The following is a 25,922-nucleotide window of genomic DNA, read 5'->3' on the forward strand; positions in this document are numbered from 1 at the left end:
GGGTAAGGATAAGAACGTTATGTCACAAGGTGGTGTGAAGGTTGATGGATGAATCCTGAATGCAGGAAGCACGAAGACACTGCAGGGACTCCCACTGGCTTTCATATGCTCTAGATCAGTCTCTTAGACATGGAATTTTGGCTTTGTGCTGCATGTCATAAAATGGTCTGTTCCAAAAGCTTAGTCTGGGTAAGCCTGAAACAGCTCAAGATGAGAAGGAACATCCCTCAAGTATCCTGAAATTTTTACATAGTCTTAGCCAGAATGATTATGGATTGATCTGTGTCCAAAATCCTGCTAAGGTAGCAGGACATATCTCTGATTTAGTGTACCACAGCATTTCCCTTGCCCCTGAGACCTGCAAAGACACTGAACAACTGTTTCTTACCTTGATTTTATGTTGATTCTGTACACAGGACTCATCTACACTATAAGATGGCATCAAGGACCAGAGCAGAGGCAAAACAGCTCCTCCTGTATTCTCCTTACTGGACTAATATATAATGTTTAGTTGTTGGGATGGTTTCCAAATCTCCCAGTTATGTAGATTTAATTTATTCACGAAGAGGCAAAAGTTTTGGGGGAGAAGAAACTAAAATTTAAAACACAGAGGTTTCAAGTATTTTCACGTTAGAGGCATTTTCTGAGGTCACATTCATGCTGCCCACCCACCTGCATTAACACACATCCCCTCCACTTCTCTGGCAAACCTGCAGTGTGTCCATCTGAGTCCAGCACTGTTCTTTGGGCACTACCCACTGCACCATGAAGATTAAGTGTCTATAGCGGCGTAAGCATGGCCCAGAGAATCTCAAAGAATAGGTTATTAAATAGAATGATCTATGATGCAGAGGGTTAAATATCATTTTTTTATAACTGTGAAACTATTTCAAGAGATTATTAAAAACTGTGTAGTCTCCTAAGTGAGAGACACATAATACTTGGTCCATGTGCTGCTCGTGAAAGGCCTCCCAGAAACCTTCCGCCTCCATCAACAGTCAAAGCGAATGTTTCTTTTGTTGTCGTGATTAAAGTTTTCCAGTTGTTTCCTCTGGGGTTCTGAAAGGACCCATCTCTGCATGCCCAGCTCTGCCAGGGCAGGGAGCTGTGCCAGTGCTGCCAACAACTCACTGAACCACGTCCCGCAGTCCCGGCAGGACGACGGGCGGAGGCTGAGATCCAGCTCCGAGAGTTCCTTGGATACTGCTAAACCTTGACAGAAAGCAGCCCACCCTTCATCAGAGATGCTGTCATTGTAACTCAAATCCAGCTTCTGCAATCTGGAGAGATGGCCATCCTGTGTCAGTGATGCTGCAAGAGATGACAGACACAAACACAACTAATAAATCCTGGCAATTGCTTTAAAAGCTCCTCAGAAAGGAGAGTAGTATTTTAATACCTTATTATTTAAGGCTTTTCAGCAGTCAAACCACAAGATTGAGCTCCTCAGCAACATAAAATGACTTGCTGCTGATCTCAGAAAGATTGTTTTTTCACAGCTGAAGGAGCATACACCACTTTAAACATGGGTAATTCCAAAGGAATGGAACTATTGAGTTTAAAGGGTATGGCACCCTGAAAACCCTGGAGTCAGTTGGAGGGAGGTTATACCAAGTGCCAATTAAAATAGGCAGACAGGTTTTACAGGGGGATTTAGGAAGAGGAAAGCAAAACTAGATGAGGTTGGATTGCTGCAATAGCAACCTCTCACTGTGGGAGGGCCTAATATACCCTAAAGGGAACTGGGGTCCTTAACGTGTGATTGGTAGAGTAGACACCCATCAAGGGTGATGGGTTTCAAAGTCAAAAATATTCCGGCTTCATCTCACCAGATTTCACATTCCAGGGCCTTAATAGCTGTCACACAGCTACTGCCAAACCCCTGAGTCAGGGCCACAGAACACAAAGATGAGTATAAAATGAACAAGTTTTTAAAAGAATCCTAGAATTCATTCCTTTATCATGTTCCCATTTTCCTGTATTTCCCAGCAGCTGCTAAGAGGTGGGTGAAAATATTTCTGTTTTAATTCTCCCCCAGTAGTCTGACTCCAGAACACACCTAATGGATTGAGAGCTGGTAGTGCTTGTATTACTGGCTGTCAGCACATACATTTTCTATAAAGTAGTGAACCCTAAAACAGAAATTGAGCAAAATAAAATGTCCCCAGAGGCATCTTTAAATATCTGATATAAAAAAAGAGATTTAAATCCTACATTTTCTGTGCTTGGTGGGGTTTTTTTATTAATAGATAAAAGTGCTAAAATATTCTTTCTATTTTATCCTTTCCAGCTTTTGCACTGAACATGTACAGGACATACAAGATGACAACCCTTTCTGGGAAAATGCTGCTGTGTTTTCCATCTTTTCCTTTGATTTATGGGAAAACGTGCTCAGCCCAAGGAACAAGCCCCTCCTGAATTGTGGTCTGAATGCCTGGACTGCAGGTAAATACCGTGTTATACGTACTTAGAAGTGCCAAATCTTCAGCCACCAAGTTACAGCTGCTCAGTCTTAACACTTGAATCTCCGCTGCAAGCTTTAGTGCTCCCAAAAGCAGCTTTAGGTTCCCACCAACGCACTTATTCCAAGAAAGGTCTAATATCTCCAGTTCAGGAAGGTGAAGGGCAGCCTCAGCTGAAAAGATTAAGACCAGCAACTTCTGCTTACTAAGAGAAAACAACACGGCCTCAATAGACACCTCACCTGCAATTCACCTGTAAATAGGATCCCAACAGGCTGTGCTTAGAGTGACTTCTTTTATCCTAATAAAAGTTAGACAAAAGAAAATAAGAAAGGCCTGCCTATAGATTCTACAAGGAATCTGTGGAGGGGTTTATTATGTTTCTATTCATGTTATTGGCTTGTCCTTGTCCCACTGAATTAATATAATTTAACAGCTTGCTTTTAAATCATTTTATATTAATTCAGACAGTATTTTTTTTTTCTGCGAACTCACTATTTAAGGTGAAATGCTCTGTATCTTCTGACAACACTGATTTCTATGGTGTCACTCTTATATAATTGTGATGATATAAATATAGTACTCTTCCTGCAGGGACCTTAGACCTGTTTTGATTCCCTCTGCTTCTGCTGGAGGCAGTCAAGTCTTACTACAGGTTTAATATCAGTAGTAAACAGTACAAAATATAAGTGAACCATACACAGTAACTGAGAGATCCCTCTGTATTTAGATTTCATGTGCCATATGGAACACCTATCACAGGCACAGTGTAGCCACTAATCCACTGAGATTTGCAATAAGTAGGCAAAAGAGGCTGAATTTACATATCCTATGTTAGACTGGACTTTTCTTTGTGGCTGTGCAATATCTTTTCCACTCCTGCAGTAATTTCCTCTTTTGCCCCAGGCTTCACTCTACCCCAGAAAATTTCTACTGAAGCTTTCACCTTCAGTGAGGTGAAAAACCCTCAGTCAAAACTTTACCCCACTAAACTGCAAATGAAGTGTTACATCCCAACTATAATTACAGCATAACATAAAATCATGTGTTCCTTTATCCTCCCAAATTAGGCAATATATAAAAGCTCACTATCAGACAAAGGACTAAAAGGGCTTCAGCCAGTCAGATATAGAGGGGGAACTGGTTTGACCACAGGCTTTTTCCCTCCGGACCTGTGGTACAATGTAACCATGATCCTTGGAGTTCAGCCAAAGGAGGATGAAGTGCTTTGTCCCACAGGGATACCCAGAGAATAGACACACTTTAAAGAACATTCCTACCTAGTGATGAAAGCGACTCTTCACCTAAACCACAGTTGCTGATGGCCACAGATTTCAGCTTCGGCAAAAACCTGAGCCGGCCCAGAAGAGGATCAGATGAGACTCCTACACTTTTGTTCGAGGATAAATTCAGCTCTTGAAGACTGGAGAGTAAAGGTATCACCTGGGCTATGAAAACATCAAATATTTATTAGACAGTCACCTATCCACAACAAATGTGTAGTGGTATATTTGCCTGGTATAATTTCTTTTCTTTGTAAGTCAATCCAAAAGTCAAGGCCAAGGTTTTACACTCAGATTCGTGGTGAGTAATGTTTTAGTCCATAAACAGCCTTGTCATTTTCAGTAAGAATGTTCAAGAAATTTGGTATTCCATACTGTTTGGAAGGTTGTCAGAACGTGGCTTCCAGGAAATTTTCTAGGTGAAGAAACATTAATTAAACATTAAATGAGATGGGGGTTATTTCCAAATGTCTTCATTGCTAACTGAAACTTCATCTTAATATTATTATTCTCTATTATTCAATAAATTAAAAATAAATCATGATTACTATTACTAATAATGAATATTTCCCAGTGCTTAATAGGCAACTTTTCAAATAATCTTCTTTATTGTGGAAAAGATATGGGCAATATAGGCTTTGAGTCATGGCATTTTGTTGTTGTTAAGGGTAAAAACAAATCTCAAAAAGTTATGATAATGCAAACAGAAAAATAAACTGTTTTACAAATTGATTGGGAAATCCCTTTTTCTTCCCAATAGCATTTAGAATTGGATCAATTCAACCTGGAGAAAGCCACAACAGCAGCAATGCCAGAACTCCTAAAATCACTCTCTACTCGGTGTGCACTTCACTAGGAGAGTTTTAGGCAGCTACATTTCCATGCACATACACACCTTGGATCTATCTAATTCATAGAAGTGGAGAAACTGTCCCTGGGCATTTCCAAAATTACTGATTATCAAAAAAAGCAGTGCTTAGAGGCAGTTTCCACATTCCCATTGTGGGTCTGAATTATGCTGGATTCAGGTCCTTAATTCCACGTGAGATCAGACACTCTGAGATTTCCTTTGGTTCAGCAAAGATACCACTCCATATTGATCAAGAAAGCTATTTCCCTACACTGCACTTCCAGAACTGCCTAATGAAAAAAGTACTGAGATCAGTTATTCTGCCAGGCAGAATTTCTTATGTCTTTGAGATATTTTCAGAAGTCAAAACCTGGATTCTTAATGAATTTCCTCAGCATGTCCTTACACAAAACGGTCATGTCCTCTTCTGTGACACAGCACTGGTGAAGATCAAGGACTTCCAGATTTTTCAAGCTGGCCAGGTGAGCTGTTGAGTCTTTAAAGCCACCACCAATCTCTCTGTTACACGATATGTCTAATTTCCTCAGCTCTGCGAGGTGCTGCAAAGCAGTGTCTGAAACGGGAGAGGGGGCAACTGGTCACCGGCCGCTACAACAGCCCAGGTCAGAGCTTGGGCATTTATTTACTTCAGCTTCAAAGTTTGCACAAGGTATTGCAGGCAAAGCTCTTAGACTAAGCTTCAGAGTGTAATCACAGCAGACATACAGTAATACAGCAAAGCTGTACACCCATCCATGCAGCTCCATTCCTCTCTGAAGGAGCAGGTGAAGGTGAGGCCAGCTCATCCCCCAAATCCATTCAATCCTCAGCCTTTTGCAGGAACTGCTGATGGATGTGCTAATTAATGCCAGTTGTTTTGCCTTATCCATGAGACATCCACTAGGGAGAGACACAGATAACAAGCCCATTTCATATGGCTTCACTGGGCACTCTCTAAGTGATAATGGTGAATTTGGATTTCCCTGGGAGAGTAGGATTATCTTGTTAAAAGTGAGCTGGCCTGTCTGTGTCCTTGTCTATGTTCTGTTTGGGGAAAGAGGAAGCATGTCCAGAGAGCCACTAATCAAGCCTGAGATGTGTCTCAGATAAATGGTGTGGAGGGTGACTCTCCCCCTTGACTTTCACATGCTTGAGCTCAGGGCAGATAAATGTGACTCCTGCTGAAAGCCTCTGTAGTCTTTTATCAATCCTCAAACAGCAAATAACGACTGCCCATTAATGCTGCCAAAACATCAGCAAAATCCCACCTCATTGCCTTTCCTAAATGGCTTTCAGATGTATAGTTTATTCAGAATGAAAGTCTTTCTGAACATAAAGTCTAACCTAAGCCCTGGAGGCTGTCTTGCTTTAATCCACACATGTGCAAGTTTAACTCTTTCAAGCCTGGCACGTTTTTCAGATCCTGAGCCATAACCTTCACGCTGCAGCCGATGTGTTTGTTGATAGAGAGATCTAATACTTCAAGGTTTGGGATCACATTTAGAAATTCAGCTGGGGAAAAAAAAGAAAAAAGAAAGGAAAACCAGAATTGGTAATTGTCTGGAGTACATACAGATGAACCCTAGAAAAATACAGCACCATGACAGAAAGAAGTGGGCTGGGTTTGCCTGCACATGTAGTTTAGGCTTGCTACGTTCCTGTTCTACCTCCAAAATACAGCAAAATAAAGATTGGATAGGAATCAAGAAAAATTAGTGAAAAATCTGTATGAAAATAAAGGTGAAAAAATACATGGACAGTTATAAAAATACAGGAGAATAAAAAGCAGAAATACAAAGAGAAAATATAGAGTATTGTATGTTACATGTGGGCCTCCTCCTGCAGTGGAGATGAGAGCACAAAGGCTTCTCTTTACAGAGAAAACACCTTTGAAAACACAAACTCAGATAAAAAGACCACACAAGACTAAACTGTGGTGAGAGACAGATGGGAGGAGTGGTCAGTGGTTGCCAGCTCAGCCTAAATTCCCAACTCTCAGGCTTTTTTTCCCATCCCATGGATAACTACATATTCAGCTGCTTAGTTTTAAGCAATCAGCGCTGGAAATTCTGGCACACTTCTTTTGCTCAAGGTCTCAAAGGATCCAGCACCCCTGGACCACAGGGGCTGTCAGACTGTGGTTTAGATCTAATTGTTCTCCTCAACGTTCCCTCACATGATTAGAGAAAACAACTTTCTTCTTTGGAAGAAAGTGCATTAAATCCCCACATTGTGTCGTAAACACTGTTACAATGCAGAGCTTGAAATAAATTAACTTTCCACCAATATTGAGCCCCATACAGCCATCAACTAAGTCAAACAAGCTCCATTCTTGTGAAGCCAGTCTCTGTCCAGCTAGATGGACACACATACCAAGGGATTCCCCATCCTTTGCCGTCAGGTTACAGTCTGTAATTTTCAGACATTTTAACTTGCATCCTTTCTGGAATTTTTTTGTCAGCAGTGATAGTTTTCCACCTATGTTACTGTTCCATGACAAATCCAGTTCTTCAAGCTGAGAAACAATTTCAAATGCCTCTCCTGTAACAGAAATATGGGATGATTCGTTCTAGGTATCAATTTCAGTACAAACAAAAATACAGGTTTGAAATATATTAAAGAGGAAGGTTAGCCACTTAATTCTCAAATTACTTAATTTTGAATGTCTTGCCAGGAAAATTGTTGAATGAATTGTTGCTCCTGCAGCAAAGTTGTATAAAATCTCACGTTGTCTAAGGAGCATTGTAGATCACAAGTCATTGTTACAGTACACACAAGACCTGAAATTTATTCACATTCCCAAACTCTCATCAGGCTGTTGGACATCGTTGTAGACCCGTGCCAGGACCCACAAAGTCCAGTCTAGAGGGAAATCAATACAAGTGACAAGTCTGAATTTACTGTCCTGTACAGTTCTGCTCTGTTTTATTTGGCAAACTTCCAACATCCTCTGTGCTGTGTCCACAGGTCACTTTGGAGGGGAGGGAAGAATTCCTCACACTACTATTTCTGAAATGTGAAAGTTTCATGTCTGACAGGAGTTTCTGACTCACTTCATAAGACAGCAAGATGATCACTGTTTTGACTTGAACTAACTTTCCCATGATTTCAAGGCAGACAGCACTGACCTTGATTACATTCAGAAGAATCAGCCTTTTCCAGGCTTGAAGCATCTGCCAGCATGATCTGTGCTTCTTTGAAACACTAACATCCCACTGTAAAATCCAGCTTCCTAACTCCCTTTGCAGAGGAGGGAGGCAGATGCATATTTGCATATACTCATTCCCAAGAAAGATCAATTAATCAGACCATATGCAAATGCAATTTCAAAGTGTCCCACAAAAATTTTTGATCTAAAGTCTTGTCATCAACCTAATAATTGAGAACTGTATTTTAATAGTAACACCCTTTCATGTGTATGTTTTCATAATTAATTCTTCACAAAAGATTTATAATAGAAAAATAATTATTTCTGTAAGTGAATATTTAGGTTTGAGAGAAAAGGATTTGTCTTAATTTTTTTTTGCATTTATTTTAAATTATTGCCTCAGTCTTGAATACTGAACAAACTGTACAGTTGAGAAGTGCAGCACAGCCTGTTTCTGCTTGACATTAGGACAAGCTTTCCAGACACACTTTCCACCCAGAAGATAAATAAAGGACCATAACTCCAGGAATGGTTTCCTATCACCTCACACAGTTACAGCTCTGAGCAATCTCATAGGAGAGGTTATTATGGTTACATTTGAGACACTGATTTCTAAGCAGAATGCACTGAATCCACAAGAGGTCACATTCCCTCAGATAGATGTGGACAAGGTCAAACAGTCAATATTGGCCTAAATACACGAGTTATTTTCAAAATCGCAGGCAGAATCAATGCAAACTGACTGTTGTTATTCCCCACGTCAAGGGCATCACATTTGGACTGGAAATTCAAGTCCTGTGATCAGTTTTGTGTTTGTCTCAGCAGAGGATAAACAGATATGGGAAGGAAACAGCACAGAACCCTGCAGAATAAATCAATTGGAAATATAGCAAATAAAACTCAAAAGGAAAAAAAAAGTATGAGAAAAAGGTTTGAAAAAGCATTAACTTAATTTGAAAAAATAATAGAAAATAAAACACAGATTTTACCCTCATCAGAAATAGATCAATTATTTTCACCAGCTTTTGGAGAAATGTGTTTTTCCTCCCCAGCAGATAGCATGACCTGCTTTTGAGCTACCAACATATATGTCATTTTATTTCTGAACCTTTCTTGGAAAAGCCTTGGATATGAATGACATAAACAAACACCAGCTTTTAAACTCAGACCAGTTTTAGAACCTGCAAAATAAACAGTAACTTTTATAATCCATAGTTGATTGAGTTTGTCCTTCTTTTAGATACAAACCACAGATCCACCCCAGAGTAAACTCCAGGCCCAGAGGTGACTCAGTGTGTAATACCATCTTTATAACCTTTAAATCTCATGTCTTGCAGAAAGCAGGGTGCAGGCACTCTAAGGAAAGTAGCAATCAGAGGGATGGGCTTCTCTCAGACTTGCAAAAAACCCAAGTCATGAAGTTATGAGGCAGCATTTCTGGTTTTTCTCCTCCAAAAGACCATTGGGGTTTTTGTGATGAGCACTCATTTGTCCTGCAGCTTGAAGACCTGAGCTGACCCTACTCTGACTGACTCTGCTTCAGGTCTTCTATCTACCATTAGATATCACAGCTGGCCAAAAAAAAACTGATCTAAGTTGCAAACATGCTTTCCTGCAAACAGGACTGAATTCTGTTCCCTTCTGAGTGTGAAAGCTTCACACCCTGAGGAACAAACTCGGCAGAGGTACCTTAGGGTATAAGGTCACCCATAAGCCCAAGTTTCTACCCTTTCACAGCAGGAGTTGACATTGCCCAGTGTGGAAGCAGCAGGAGTGGGATGTAGGAAGAGATGAGATGGATTACATTAGCCCCAAGCTGTCTGGAAGTAAATGTAAATGAAATCCTGTACCTAAGGAGATGACATCCTCAGCTGTCAGCCTGCAGTTGTTAAGTCGAAGGACTTTTAACAGGTTCACATGATGAAGATGGACAGTGAGAGCCTTCAAAGTCCCACCAACACAACCATTCCAGGACAGGCTGATCTCTTCCAGCTCTGGGAGAAATGGCAATAAAGAAGCTGCAAGGAAAGAAAAGAAAAGGCATATTTGCATGTTTCTGCACACTCTGGATGTCAACACATATTAATACTGAGGTGTTTTCTATACCAATAAGAATTAAAAAGCCATGACAGTTTGTACCTCAGTTTTCTTATCTGTAGTTTGAGTGTAAGGACATTCATCTGCTTCACAGACCTGTATGATTTTTATATTTATATATATTACATCATTTATATAATTTATTAATTAATATTTCTCTGGGACCACCAGATGAAATGTTAAAAAAGGCCAGGCCTGTATAAAAGAAAGGGGAAGGAAAAGAGAAGAGTGAATAACTGAATAGGCAAACAGGAATTAAAGAAGGGTATGAAGTGATTAGTTGAATAACATGCTTATTTACCCAGCTCTGTTACATCTTCTTCACTTAATGCACAATTATTTAGATCAAGATTCTTGCTGTTGGGTTTCTTTCTCAGTTTCTGCATGAACTGGTTAAATCTCTGCTCACCAGATGGGGACTCCGCTTCAGAAATGAGATGTGAGTGTCCATCTGAGCAACAGAGAAATAGGGCCCTGGTTACCTCTGGTACTTAAAAAGGGTGTAAAACCTGCCTGAGGCTGCCATGGGAAGACTTCAGGAAAGGAATTAAATCTGTCAGTAAACCAGGCTCTGATTTTGATCAATGTTGACCTGAGCAGTAAGATCACTATAGATCAAATCACTACGAAGCTCCTGATGCAGAGTGAGAAAAGAATCTCCCATTGCATCTCTCCACACTGCCTTGTGCCAGTGACTTCGGATGTTTGGAACTGCACCACCAGTTCAAGGACATGAAATTTATGCACAGCTCTGAGCTGCAGCTATTTGGGAAACACAAGCTGTGTCACCACTGCTGTGCCTGCACTGCAGCCACACTGCTCAGCAGTCTGAGCTGGATCCCTCAGCACCCAGTGGCCCTGCAATTGTGTGGTGAACCTGCTGCTTCCTTCATGACAACCCGTGTTCAGCTTCATACATCATCTGTGTAAGGGAGTTCCTGCTTTTCTGGGCTTTGCAAAGCAACACCCACTTACCTCCTTCTTCTATGCAGTTTGTACAGCAAGGAAAATTGCATTTACATGCAATGCTAAACCCTTTAACACATCAGTAATTTCATCTAATGCCTACAGATGAAAAAAAAACAGCCAAAAATTACACAAAATAGCAATCCCACTCTCAGGAGCTGTCCTGTCACTGTTTCCCCAAACTGACTAAAAATCCTTAGGACCAAGGATGGAATTCTGAGCCTCATCTTCCAGCTCCTTTTTAAAAATAGCCTCATTTTCCCTGGTGTGATTGTAAAGAGTATTCTTGTGTGTGCAAAATAACATACATGATGAATTCCCATTCGCTTTCCCTTCCCCTCCCCAGTTTCAAGTGGAAGGAAACACCTCCTCTTCTTGTCTTCAGGTTGCTTTAGCAGCAGGGTGGACAGAGACCCATCCTAAATGCAACAGGCCAAGCTACTGCTCAAAGCTTGGCTCGGAAACCAAATAAGCTCTGCAACTAATGAGCTGACTTCAGCACTGACTTCTCACATGGGAGACCAAGGGAGAGGTCACCCAAAAGCTTTATCCCTCCTCAGCAACAAGGATCTTACTCCTTGCTTGGCATCTATCAAATTAGAGGGTACATCCTTGATAATGTTCCAATCAGAAGTAAATCCTGATTAAAAGATAAGCTGTAAGGAGCAAATACAGGATTTTGGCTAGCAAAAAAAGCAAGTGATTTTCTATGAAATTAAAATATATACACATGCACATATATTTCATTATTGTACCAGCATTACCTTCTACAGAGAGATCTTCCTTCTCACTCTGATCATCAGCTCCAGAGTTGTTTATTTCTTTTTCTTCAATTTCCCTTCTGTCCTTGCCTTCAGATTTCCCAAAGTCAAAGCCCCTGAAGAATTTTTTGATGGCTGAAGGCTGCTCTTTCCTTTTTTCAGGAGCACAGCTCTTTCCTTGGAACTGTTTTATAACAAAGTCAAACGGGGAACTGTTTGGGGTGTCCTCTTCCTGCTTATCCTGGCAGTTCAGCATGTCATCTTTCAGGGGATCAGCAGACATAGAATTAACTTTTGTAAAGTTCACTCTTGCTTACCTTCTTTCATAATGGCACTGAGAATTCACCACCATTGCCTTCATGCTAATAACAGAACACATATACTTTGTGTGGGTGTATTTAAAAATGTGAGTATATATATACAGATGTGTATATATGTATGTACATTTTCTCATTGTGTTGGAAGTTTTCTGCCATAATACAAGTTTTCAAGGGCAGAGCACTTACAGTTACAAAAAGACTGTTTAAAGTCTGACTCTTAATATGTTGACACAGTTGTATTTTTTATAAATACAGAGCTGATACAAACCAATATACCAAGATGTACATGCACAGATTCTGAGCTGCAGAGCAATCCTGCTTACCCTGGCTGTGATTTCATGCTGTAGAGTGGTATTATTTTAGACAAAGAACATACCTGTCTTCTCCATTGGTTCTCCTGAGGATCCCTTTCACGTTTCACAGCACTTTCAGGGCTTGCAGGAGAGGTAAGGCATGACATGCAAACAAAACCCCACTTCTCTCCTTTAGAGGAACTTTCCACGTAGGTTTCTCTCACAAGTTTCTGCCTTCATCAGTTTGACAGCAGCAGCTCTGCACAAGCCATGTGTGGTGATCTTCCTCAATGCCTCTATTCCTTTGCACTGTATCCCAAAGTCAGTCTGCTGTGCCTGGCCTCTCTTTTCTGGGGAGGGTTGAGAAGTCCATGTAAATTCTCTGATCATGTCCCAGCTGAGATCACTCTCAAGGCAGAAATCAGGAAGTGGCAGCACAGCCCTCGATGCTGCACCCAAAGCACTGTACCTCCCTGAGACAGCTGTTGTTCCAAGGGGCTGAGTCACCCTATAGATCAGGTTACAAGACTACCTGAAGAAAAACTCTTTGTTTTCCCACCCCTTTTGTCCATACTGGTCAGAAATAGTGCTGGGGGCTGAGCAGAGCCCTGCTGTCAGCAGGATGTTGCACAGTTCAGTAAGGAAAAGGGATACAGAGGACCAGGCACTCCTGTTCATTTTGGGGCAACAGGAGACACGGGAGGAGGTCACACTGCATCATCCACTGCAATCTGCTTGTGGGCAACATGATGACACAACATTACAATGCAGTCATTGGACACACCCTATATTGCCTCAAACTTCATTGTATCTCTTTTTTGTCTGTCTGCTCTAAAGTCTGATTTCCACAATGGAGAACCTTACAATTCCTGTCTTAACCATATAATGGCCATTTATGCTGAATCTCTTTAGCCTTGATAATCCTTTTCAATCTGTGATGTCTTCCCTTTTGTGGGCTAAACCAGCCAAACTCTTCTTGTCTCCCCTCATGTGGCAAACTCTCAACTTCCCTTATCATTTCCTGCTCACCTTTGTCTGCACCTGTTGCAATATAATTTATACTTCCTTAAACACAAGAGGCCATCCATGGACATGTGCACACTAAAGACATATGGGAACTGGAGTGGTTTTGGTGGGGAATGATAAAGCTGGTAAACAAAACTAATGATTCCATTGCAAGCAGCTGAGCAGACACCAGCCCTGAGGACAGGCCTGACTCAGTGTGTCAGTGCACTAATGATTCCCACAGGGTGGAATAAGGCACAAGGACCCAAAGGATAAGATTAAGAACAGAAAAACTTAAGAGTGAACATCATGCCCATGAGAAGTGTCACACCGGGGAACATTTACACCAGGGAAAAATGCACAAACCCACTGTGATCAACCATCTTTCCCTGCAGGACTGGAGGGCACATTTCTATTCCTGAACAGAAAGGATCTCCAAGCTGGTTTTAGGGTTTTCTGACACCAACAGTGGCTGTCCTGTCCCAGTTTCTGAAACTAGCATCTCATTACAGACCTGTATCCGCTGGGAAGGATCACTCCCTGTGTACTATTTAACTTCACAAGTTCAGGCATCTCAGCTACAAAAACTATGGAAAATCCCAATCACTTGTGTCAGTAAAGAACTTGTTGGATTTGGCAGCTCTTTACTTGTGCTTAACAACAGAGTGACCAGGGACGAAGCAGGGACAAAGCAACCTGTATTTTTGAACACGTGCCAGGTTCTTCTGGCCCAAGACATTCAGTGCCCACTGCAATTCAATGAGAATGTGGAATGGGAATATTTGATAACCTCTGTCCCCTGAAACTGGGGAAATCCTTAAGCAAGTTAAGCACCAATTACAGTGGTTGGGCTGGGCTAACTCGCACAATCTGACATCAGTGTTTCAGGTGATGTGCTGCCCATGCAGAAACTCTTTCATCACTGGAGGCTGCTGAGTGACAGACTGCCTGTAATTCAGCGAGAAGGGAAATGCAGTTTCACAGTGTCTCCTCTTCGTAGAAAGCAAATGTTTACCTTTTTTACATCAGCTGTGAGGAAAGAGGGGACAACAGGGTTATCCCAAAACAAAGCAGTTAATGAGAGTGAGGTGGCTGCACTGGGCTGCAAACACGAGCAGTGCTTTGCCACAGGCTGTGCTGTAACACAGGATCTATCATGACAGCCAGGCCCTGTTATCTGCTGTGTCTGTCTCCTCCGTGACACACTTCTGAGCAGGTGTCCTGCTCCTGCCTCCCAGACCTGTGTCTGCTTCCTGCAGCACGTCACGGGCAGCGCGGGGCAGGCTGAGCTTTTGGAGTTTAAAAATAATAAATGCCTTCCCCTCTCTATCCAGTTAAATGTCTGTGACCATCTGCCGGGTGCTCAGTGTCACAATTGTTTATGTCCACTCTGCCCTCTGTCTAGGCCTGGGGCAAGGTTAGGAACAGAACCAATTTTGGAACAAAATAGTTAAAGTTGCATCCCACACAGCATCCATCAGTGAGAGATTAATGTGGATTTTTGTACTTTGCCTCATTGTGACTCCTTAATCCGGCATATATTCCAAAGAAATAATGCCATTAGAGGATTAGTGCCACAAGTTCATTTGAAAAAAAGGATTTGCAAACACTGAAATCCTATATTCTATGTGCTTAATCACCAAGTATCATTTTGGGGATTTCCTCTCCCTTTAGTAGTGTCTCTTTCAATGAAACCCAAGCAAAGTAACAACCCTGTTTGGGATGACCCTTATTATTGGTTTTTATTGGTTTTTTATTGGTTTTTTATTGTTTTTGTAGTTTTTGAATTTTTATTGTTTTTTAATTATTTTTAGTTTTTATTGAGTTTTTTCGTGTTTTTATTGGTTTTATTTTTTTTTATTTTTATAGTTTTTATTGTTTTTTATTTTTATTGTTTTTTATTGTTTTTATTTTTATTTTTTAATTGTTTATATTGTTTTTTATTTTTTATTTTTATTATTTTTAGTTTTTATTGTTTTATTGTTTTTAGTTTTTTATTGTTTTTATTGTTTTATTGTTTTTAGCTCTGACTTTTACCTCTTGCCTACACAGCTGGGAATCCTTCAGCTGGCAGTGATGCTCTGCACAACATCTGTGTCATCCACTAATTTGATGCTGACTTTCTTCCCACCCAGGCAATCCCCAGAGCAGCAGGGATCAGCTTTAGGGCCAGATAAAATCCTTTGGAAGAGACTGCAAACAGGATGGGGTGGACAGACCATTCCCCAAGGAAGAATGGACACTGCTGCACTCACTGGGAAGTGCTCTGCAGAACCAAGGTTAGGAAACACAGCTCAGGCTTCCAGGTACAGATCAGCACTGTGCTACCCTCTGGATAAACACTTTATTTTCATCTATTCCTACACTCTCAGAAATATTTTACAACATTGACACTTCCCTGGAGCAAACTCATTCCAGACTTCCCAGATCAGTGTGCATGCCTGAGGATTCAATTTGATCCAAAGTGTTTGAGTATCCTCATCTTTTCCCTCAAAATAAATATTCAACCTTCTGATTTTAATGGCCCAGAAGCCTCAGTAGTTCCTCAGGCAGCCATTTAAAATACATTTCACTGTGTGAAATGAAATGAAAACCAAATCCAACCACCTCATTCCATATTTATGGATAACCATAGAGTGCTCACAGGAGGAGTTTGAGGAGGCACTGAGAAAATACAAAGCCAGATAAAACCTTGGGTTCACAAATGTGTGCTGAGCAACCTTAAACAGCCCCCTAAACTCTGTTAGACTTCGTGGGTGGAAAGGTTGAGGAAGATTTTGATATTTCGCTGTACTTTAATACTTTAAAACATAACAAAAAGTAAAGTTATGCAACTCTGGTGCCAGCATGCAAAAGTGAGCTCTGCCTGACCTGAGGGGGCTGCACACCTGGCAGGACAAGGCCAGGTTCAAGGCCAGGTTGGACAGGGCTTGGAGCTACCTGGTCTAGTGGAAGGTGTCCCTGGCCATGGCAGGGAGGATGGAATGAGGTGGTCTTTAGGGTCCTGTCCAACCCCAACCATTCTGGGATTCTATGACAGTGACATGTGCTGGATGGACTCGCTGTGAGCAGAGGTGTGTGACAGCCCCTGTTGCCACTGATTTATTGCAGCTGTAAGAATTTCAACCTTGCATTTACCAACACAGCCACTAAACACGAACTGTAGAATTCTAAAACATATTCTTTTTTTCAATCCAGAATTTACCCTATGAACTATTTAATATTAGCAATGATAATTAGATTTTTCCAATACTCATTCATATTGAATATGCATTTTGAATTCCATAAAATTAAAGACTAAAAGATCTATAGCAGCAAATGTATATTTATATCCTCAATGCAGACATTTTTTACACTCTGATATCAAGTTGCTCCTTTTTAAATGGAACTACACAAGTAGAAACTTAATGTTTCATTCTCTCTTACAATATACGAGACTAATGGAGAAGATTTTCAGTCTGGAAAATTCTTTTTAGTTGAACTTATGCCAGGATTAATCCCCTTTCAATTAATCATTTACATGAATGGGCAATCTGCAGAGTTCACGCAAGGCCTGCAAACTATATTAATTACTAGAAACCTAATTACAAATCAACAGAGTCAAAGGATCAGTGGTACTTCCATACGGTACCATCTGGTACAATGGGGCTGGAGAGTTCACCAAAACTCCCCATTGCATTGTGTGCAGCCTCAGCCTGAATGTGTGTTGACAGGGAGAGCAAGTTTAGGCAGATACAGGAGCTGGTTGTAAAGCATTTTTAGGGTAATCCTGAAAGACAGCACCTGATCCCTGTATTCTGGCTGTTATTTCAAAAGTTAGTTCAAAATAAACCCTAAATCCATACTCGAGGTAATGGAAAAAAATGGCTAAATAGGCAAATAGCAAAATGTCTGCCATGAAATGGTTTAATTAGAGTTATAAAGTATGTGTATTGTCAGGTTGTGCTTTGTTAGTTATTACTCCAATATAAAAAGGCATGTACAGGGTGAAATTCTGTAAATGACATGAATATGGCACAGTGCAGTTTCCATTATGTCTGGTGTGCATGCATGGAAAAGGTAATTTAATTTTATCAACTGATTTGCTCTTTCAACATGTGGCAAGTTTAAAAGTTTTGACCAAAACACATTAGTCTTGTCTTACATCATGTTAGCCAAACAAAAAATCAGGTCTTTGAAACCTCAACTTGTATGGTTTCCAACCATTTTGATTCAGGGACACATAAAATCTAGTCTTCTTTCCACGTAGAACATTTGGTGAATTTAATTTCCAAAGGATCTTAATGGTTTGCCATATTTCATCACTGAGATTCACTCACTGGCTTTTGGAATTGAGATCAGCCACGCTAAACAAAATTTAGTGGCTTCATTTTTGTCTAAAGTTTGGCTCCAGTTCTCTCTGATTAATTCCTGGAGTTCCATTGGGAATGAGGCAGCTGTGTAATCCAACCGGTTTCTCCAAATTTCTCTCAAGAGCTGTGGTAAATGTAATGCTTTTCCATTGAACAACCAATTGTGTTGCAACCTGTTGCCTTTGCAGTGAGTATCTGCTGGCCCTGTCAGCATGAATTTAGTACAGGAGAACACCAAAGTTGGGCACTTTTCAGAGTGTCTGCAACTCAATAAGGAGCTACCCCACAACCAAGTGAAGGGCTCAGAATTGGGGAAAAGATTAACTCCCAAGGAATGCTCTAGCTTGAAGGACATTGTGCACAGCCAGGACATCAGATGATTACAGTGACTCTGACACACAGCTTTGCCTGTTCCCTTCCCTGGTTATTTTTCAATTTCTTGTGAAGCAAGATCCCACCTCTTTCTAAATCTCTGTGTCACTGTAAAGTCTGGTGTTTGTTCCTAATCCCAGGATTCTAGGACACAGCTTCTTGTTCAAACTTATTCTTGCAATTCCCAGCCTACAGGTCCTAGACTTCCCAGACTTTCCTCCTTTCTTTACTCATGCTTGTGGAAACTGTGCTCTTCTAGATTAGACTTTTTGGGAAAAACATGGAAGGAAGTGATGTTTAGATAAAGAATGTGATGTGTCTGAACACCAGCTTCATTTTGGGAAAAGACAGGTTGATCTGTGATAAATAAGCCATTTACCAGATTCTGTATCAGTCCAGTTAATTTCATCATACAGAAATATGTCTCCACTGAAGTGGAGATAAGTAGATATTTATCTTGCTTCAGTAGATTTGATAAGGAGAAGAAAGAGGGATTATCACTCTTTCACAGATTCCTCACTTATGACAGGCAGTGTTTAGAAACAGTGGATTAAAACCTGCTTAGATTCTAGTTTAGCAGGTTCTTTACTTAGACAAATCCATTCCAGCACTACATTTTGACAACCAGCATAATCCTTGAACTAGTAATAAAATTATCTAATACAATTTTTGCCTTCCATTTTTGAAGACTGATACATTCCATCAGCTGACCCAGGTCTGTCACTGACTTTGTCAAAAGGGAACAAAGAAAAGTTCTGGCCCAAATCAGTGCTGATAAAATGTCGAGTGACAATGGTAAGACTATATCTACTTTAGTGCAAGGAGCTCATTCCACACTGATAACCCACTCTGGTACTCCAGGAATTGTGAAAGATGTGAAGTAGTTGACATTTCTTTTGAAATTATTGGAGAGAGTCTCCTTGTTCTTAATTCAGCTTTGGAACTGCCCAGAACTCTACATTACTTTGTCCCATTCACAACTCATCTCCTACATCCCTTTCTCTCCCTCCTTTGCTGCTTTGCCATTTTTTGTGCTGGTGAAGACCACCAGCAGGAACAGGAATGCTGAGAGACACACAGACCACTGCATATTCAGAAACACATCCCTGCCTGATGTCTGCAAAATCTCATCAAGAACAACTTGGTCTTCTCTGGACAGGGACCACTGAAGCATCTTTGTGCACTGTGTTTGTCACAGGTCACTGCAGCCCACAGCAATCCTGCCTCTGTGCCAGAAACCAAGGGCTCAATGCCAGGGATCTTGTGAAGCAGTTTGTTCTCTCTCCAAACTTCCCTCGCTAGATAAAACAGGAAAAAATAAATATATATCCTTATTATATTCCTGGGTTTGTTTCTACCTCAAGAAGTAATTTTTCCTGGTATTAAAATTTTTGTGGTTTTCCTGAAATGCCATTCACATGGATTAAAATATCTGATGAAAAATGGATGCTGATGCAAGACTTTGTTTTTAATTTTTTTGGGCAACTCCACATCTGACACAGCATTTGCTTCAACTTCACCCAGAAAATCTCAAAAAATTCCAGCAGAGGAACTTATTTCAAGACTGTATCTACTCATTACATATCAAGTCACAGGTTTCTGTAGGCAGCTACAGACCGAGTGGAGTGGACTGAACACAAGCTGAAAATTATCTTTAAGCCTGGAATGCTCCTTTGCTTCCTTGTCTGCCTGTACATGCAAAGATCTTGACAACAACATGAAAATTATTCTCAGGTTATTTTAGCTGGTCTCAGATTTTTTTGTAAAGGAAGTCCTAAAATAATATTTAAAATCTACTATTGGATTTTTTAAGCAATGTTTCTGATTTTCTTCTCTGTAAAGAATGTCCAGAGAGCAACAAAAGAGCCATAATGACATCTGCAACAAAAATATTTAGAGAACCACAGTCACTTGAAAAAAATCCCATATTAGATACTGCATATGTATTTTGTGTTATGTTATAAACAATTAGTTTGTTTTCTGTGAGGATGTGCTGAACTATAGCAGAATCACATCACTTTGCTAACAATAAAACTTCCCTGAGAGTGATTTTCAGTAGGAATGAGCCCATTTTCTCCAGATTTAGGCATTGGTTTAGTGTTTGAGAGAGGATGAGGGACAATTTTTAGTTGTTGCAGTGAGCACCTGATGAACTTGAGGCAGGTGTCCAAGGATTAACAAACATCAACACCGCTGTACCATCAGCTGACACGGATATTGGAAGAAACTAAGCACTCCCTGGCATTTCAAAACCTGCCATTTCTAGGAATTGGTTCTGGGAGCCAACTCCTGGCCAGTGAGAATTAAAGAGTAACTTGCCGGCTTGAGCAGTATAACCATCTGATCCCTGTGTTAGCCTCACAATATGCTTAACAGGATTTCCACCTTGCAGTTCCCTCCAATCCAATCGGATACGCAGTTCTGGGATATCACAGTTCTGGGATAACTGCTTGCCAATGGTCAGAACTACACCCTTTCTAAAAATCACTATGAATAGGTGACACAACAGTGAGAGCCAGGCAACTGCAAACCTTCTCTCGTATTTCTTGTTGGAACAGGAAGATTTTAAGTGAATGCATCAAGCATCTTAAAAGCTAACAACGGCTTAGCAGGTTAAATGTGAAATAGGTTTATCAGCTCAGTGTAGTGCTCTTCATGTAATTATGTTTTTACAGCCTGGTTAGGGGATGGTATTGGAGAAGAGCTTGTGATGTCAGAGTGGGGAGGGCTTAGGAGCAGGGATGAGGGCTAATCAAGACAAGTTCAGTTTGTATTTAAAGTCAAGTCAGCGTTAGTTAAGGCAGTTTTTGACATGTTAATCTTGATGTGTTTTAAAAGCTGCCAAACACATTACTGAGGCAGCCTGAAAGGAAGACTTATAGCAGAGTCACACACTGTTGGATGTTCATGGTGTCTTCATTTTACCCAAAACTAAGGTCTGCACAATAGACGTAAGTATACATAAAACAAAAAGTGCTGGTTTTTAGTGTAAATGGTGATGCAACACCTGTTAAGCAATACCAAGAGGTGTATGATTTTTCAGATTTTGATAGGAAAGTCTTGTCTAGCGATAGAAACGGAGCAGATCAAAGCAAACTTGTTCATGGTGATTTTACATAAGAGCAGCGCTGGAGTGCAGAGATTAAAGTTATGAATAGGCAGAGGTGATGCAGAAAAAGTAAAGTATGTGATTAGCTATGTTCTGATTTCTCAGCAATCTGCTATATGTATTCCTATGAGTAAATAATTCTGCATATTTGGGTGCAAACGCTGTATTTTTTATGATATAAACTTGATCATTTTAGAAATACTTAAAGATCTATTTTGCAAATGGAGGATTTTACTTTGGCATATTAAGTATTTTATTAGAAAACTTTGCATACAGATTGTGTTGCTTAATGTTTATGCACCAATGTTTCCCTGTCTTGTCTAACTGTAACATGATATTCTTAAAAGGTAGCTGGTTGTTAATATATATATATGTGTTAATCTTTTATGATAATTTATATTTTTAAAGTACAGTAGAAAAACCTCAACATTTTACAGATACTTCCTGGAGCAGTGGATTTTCTAAATCAGTGTGCAATCAGAATTAATCAAGGCCATCATCACACAGATATATTTGGCTCATTTAGTCCGATAAACCCACATTAGATTTACCCAATAAAAATTTTACCTGTGTGTGTAGCCATTGTAACAAACCCCAGTGCTGGCAGGTTGTGGAACACCAGAGTATGTAGTGGGAAATATTTTTGAAAAATAATATCATAATGTAATAGGGGTTCCTTACAGTTTGTTATTCTCTGAATCTGTGCATGGAATTAGCTGTAGGCTGAGAAAGGTTTGGGCACTAATATATTGCCTTCAGTGCTAAAAATTCAAGTTCCTTAGTTACACAACATGTGAATTTCCAGATCTCAGCAGTGCCCCAGAGATATGGAAAGAGTGGGAGAGGGAGGCAATCCTAACTCAAGTAATTTCATCATGGGCTGATCCTTCAAACTGGAGCTGAAAATGTTCAGTCTGTTTGAGTTGCTGATTTCATTGTCTGTTTACAGGATCAGGTGTGCAATTCCACATGTTAATCTCATAGGGGGGAAAATTTTGTATTAAACTTGTGACTTTATACATGAATTCATAAAACAATAGTGGGTTTAGTATCTGACACATGTGGCTTACACATATTTTAATATACCTGCAAATATTTTTTTCATATGAATATGCACTGTCTCTTGCTTTGTAATAAAGCAAGCTGACCTGGAATTATTAATGATGAAAACTCACACCATCTTGATTTACCTTAGTGGTCTAAGACACATCAAATGCAGTTCTCTGTTTTATTGGAGGATTTGGGGAAATCCAAGGGATCCTGCTGCAGTATTTAATATCCTGACTAAAGGGTCAGATACTGAGGATTCAGTATAAGTTTTCTAGATTCAAACTCTTAGATAGCCAGTGAATTTGAAGAGTTGCCAAATGGAAAGAGTTTTTAATAGCCTTCCTAAAACTCTTTCCTCTTTCCACTATCTGGTTTCTTTTGGCACTGGAAGAGTTGTCATTTGCACCAGTATTTAATGTTAAAGCAAGACATAAATCCCACTGAAATTCAACTGCATTTCACTTGGAAGTACCAACTTTGCCCTCCAATGATTAGAAAGCTTTCCACCCCAAGACTTCCATTTCCAGTATTAGTAAATAAATAAATAAATAGACAGATAAAACCCTACTTATTTTTTTATGCTTTAAAATTAAATTATTAAAAAGGGTTTAGTTTCCTTTTAACTGATCCCACTTAAGCCATATTTTGCAATCTTTGGGCTTCTAAAAAAGTCAAAGACAAGAGGATAATGTTTCAAATGTCATCCCCAATCATGAAATAAACCCACAGGGAAAACAAATGACATCATGCTTTTATCTCTGTGTATATAAGTGATGTAATAGAAAGACTCATTCCTTGTAAACACCTTCTCCCTGTGCCAGTTTGCCGGGATATAGGGTGGGTGTGCAATGTCATATCCATGTGCACACACACACTTTCTCCTCTACAACCACTATTTTTACTAGTTCTTGCTTGGTTATTGTACTTAGATTTTTAACAGGCATAATTCAAGCCCTCAGTGTGACCCCAGCTGGAGCCTTTGGGTGCTGCTACGAACACAAATAAATAACATCAGCCCTGTGGTTCTGCAGAGCCCAGTCCTGTGGTTACAGTGCTGAGCTGAGAGGGAGAAGAGCTGAGCACAATTCCCACCTCAGCTGCTGACTGTCCTGGATCCATATGCCTGCACTGCCATATCAAACAGCAGGACTGCTCCTTTTTCCTCCACCATCTGTCTCTCTCACCTCATAGGCTTTGCGGGATCTCAGTGTGTGTTTGTGCTCAGCACAAGCCACCTCCACCTCTGGTTTTAGTCAATGCATCACTTGCCTTAGTAGCATGCAGGAATAAGTTTCCCTTTGCCTCCAGCCATTCCAGGGGGAACAAGATGAACTTCTATTATGAACCCAGCTTAGTTCCTGAAGGATTCAGTTTGCCAGTACTAAGCCTTGACTACTTCCTGAGACCAGTGTGTTTCAAAACTAGAAAGAGTGACTTGCTGCTTGCAGTCTTACCAAATAGCTGGGTCAGAAATGGGGAAACATTCGTGTCTCCAAAACCATGTGAATGCAATGCAAACTCTTCTGGCTGTTACATACAGTATAAATATAGTTATTTTCCTTTCTTTAGGGAATGTATCGTTCTCAATCCAGTTTTAGGATTACAGTCTAATCTCAGTCTCTGAGCAGTCTGTGCCCACGTATCTAGGATTAGAATTTAGCCCCGCAGCCTCTCCAATGGCACCTTACCCCAATTAAGAAGACATATTTCGTGTTCCTCTATGACATAATGTTAATATAATTGCTTTTTTGCTTTCCAAAAGTCATTTAATTTGTTGGCTGCAGACTCCAGAATAATTACAGTCTCTAGTTTTGTGACTTTTAGCATGAGTTTAGAGCAAGAACACTTGATCCTACAGTTAATGACATTAGGAGTATTAGTAATATTGGAATATTTATCTATTTCTTTAAACAGCACTTGATTTCTCAAGTAATCAGGAGAGGTTTTTCTAAAAAGGAAGCCAGTGGAAACACAAATGAGACCATGTATGATTTCAGTCATAAGCAGGGATACATGTTTATATGTTTGACTGATGTCTCTGACACAGATTAACTGAGCATTTTAAATAATACTCAGCTTCTTCCAGACAGTCTGTGGAGCCACTACTGAGGTACACCAAACATTGACTTTAAAAAGTGCTTGATATAAATAAAAGCAATATTAGTTAATGAAACCTTAATGCATTTAACTATAAAAACAAGTCTTCCAGCAAGCCTATATTATACATAAGACTATACTGTATCTTGCCAATGCAATTAATAACATGGACACACGGCCTGGTACAGACATTTTGAAACTGCATGGGAGCATGATTAGATTTGCAAATGCTTCTGGTTCATGAAGTTCGTGTCTTGCCACTTCTCATCTAATAAATTGAGACAGAATTAGTCCTGGGTGAGTGGTTCTGCCTGCTGCCAAGAAGGGTTTGCTAAGGGTAAAACTCTAAAAGTAGAGATTAACTTGTCTTCATCCCCGTAATGTGCTGTACAGCCAGGATTTGTGCAATAGGATCAGAGCAGAGCCATATATGAATCTAACGCTGGACAGCTGGTGTGTATGAATTTATATGAACCCCGATGCCAGATTTTGAGCCACCCTCAAATCCCAGCTAATAAATGTATCAGAACTATACTTTCCCTGTTCCCTCACAGAGGCTTTGCTGATGTGGTTTCTAATATGCCCATTCTTATGAAAAGAGTCTGAACCTTGAGTACCCTAAATTTGACCTGCCAGGCAGAACCACAGCTAAGTAACCAAAAGAGGTGCTTTTCCAAATGGAATAACATAGATTAGTCAAGTTCAGTACCACCTCCAGACACAGAGTTACATACAAGTCTTTACAGGATGTTAGTAAGCTAACTGTTTATCCTACCTGATCAATTCAATACTTCCCTGAGCAGGAAATTTGGGGATATTAAGAAATAATTTAATATAGATAACATATACATACAAAACATGGTCTTTGTGTTAAATTTGAACCAAACTGATATTCTGCCGTTCAACTTGAAGAAGTAGATTATAATTTTGGTAGAAATAGCATCTCTTATTTTATCACAAATGCCGGAGTTATTTTTATGTATCTGAGAAAAAAATCCAAGTTAAGTTAAAAAGGATTGATTATCACACCAATGATGTCATGAAGCAACTCCAGTGAAAACCTCATTAAGGAATCAAACCCTCCTTTTGGCTCATGATGATTCAAAAACTGGGTCAATGGAAGCAGTAAGCTAGAGCTTGAGTGGAAGAAGGTATCAATGAATTTTCAATCCTATTTTTCAGTACTATATCTTTTCCCTGTCAAACCAACCCACCACACAGTCTACCTTTGCAAGGCTGGGTTGTTTATGTGATGCACATTGCCTGAAGCAATGGATGCTGCCTGAAGTGATGTTCTGTGAATCTTGGTCCTCTAATCTATCAGTAAACATGGATCAACTCCACTGTGGGTGCTGCTGCATTCAATACCCCTCATTCAGGGAAAACCTCACTTTTTAAAAGAAAGTTTTAAAGCAAATTCTTTAATAGTTTCTGCTTCAGCTCTGAAAGGAGGCAGTGTGAGAGACTGCCTGTCAACAGACACTGTATCACATCCAACACAAAATCCAGATTTGTTTTAGAGACTGCACAGACAGCACAGAGAACACAGCAATACTGGTGCTACTGGTTTCTAACCACAGTTACTGCTGTGGATAGATATCTGTCACAAGAGACAGGGTATATGGGATCCCACATGGGGGATCTGGGTCAGAAAAGATGGATCTTTTCCCAGTAGGGTTTCCATGACTCTACACTTTAGAGCTGAACAACCTAATTTTAGTCACAGGTGTGATTTTAGGGGCAAGTGTAGAAGTTCT

At 40.1% G+C, this 25,922-nt stretch overlaps 1 protein-coding gene across 3 annotated transcripts in view; it reads right to left on the reverse strand.

Annotated features, from left to right (window-relative positions):
- Positions 1-575: 575 nt before the first annotated feature.
- Positions 576-25,922, reverse strand: part of LRRC31 (leucine rich repeat containing 31) — a 43,901-nt gene continuing 18,554 nt past the window's right edge. Inside the window, exons 4-13 of one of the 3 annotated variants that reach the window (XM_064665834.1) lie at positions 12,264-12,530; positions 11,571-11,828; positions 10,142-10,291; positions 9,594-9,761; positions 6,969-7,136; positions 5,940-6,107; positions 5,002-5,169; positions 3,743-3,910; positions 2,468-2,635; positions 576-1,311 (exon numbers count right to left, since the gene is read on the reverse strand). In XM_064665834.1, coding sequence (XP_064521904.1) covers positions 992-1,311; positions 2,468-2,635; positions 3,743-3,910; positions 5,002-5,169; positions 5,940-6,107; positions 6,969-7,136; positions 9,594-9,761; positions 10,142-10,291; positions 11,571-11,828; positions 12,264-12,276 — 1,749 coding nt within the window. In that variant the 5' untranslated portion in view covers positions 12,277-12,530 and the 3' untranslated portion in view covers positions 576-991. Of the gene's footprint in view, positions 1,312-2,467; positions 2,636-3,742; positions 3,911-5,001; positions 5,170-5,939; positions 6,108-6,968; positions 7,137-9,593; positions 9,762-10,141; positions 10,292-11,570; positions 12,531-25,922 lie in introns of all 3 variants that reach the window. The other 2 variants (XM_064665833.1, XM_064665832.1) reach the window with 2 other exon arrangements.

The sequence above is a fragment of the Pseudopipra pipra genome, chromosome 10 (assembly GCF_036250125.1).
Source record: "Pseudopipra pipra isolate bDixPip1 chromosome 10, bDixPip1.hap1, whole genome shotgun sequence".
Taxonomy (NCBI): Eukaryota; Metazoa; Chordata; class Aves; order Passeriformes; family Pipridae; genus Pseudopipra; species Pseudopipra pipra.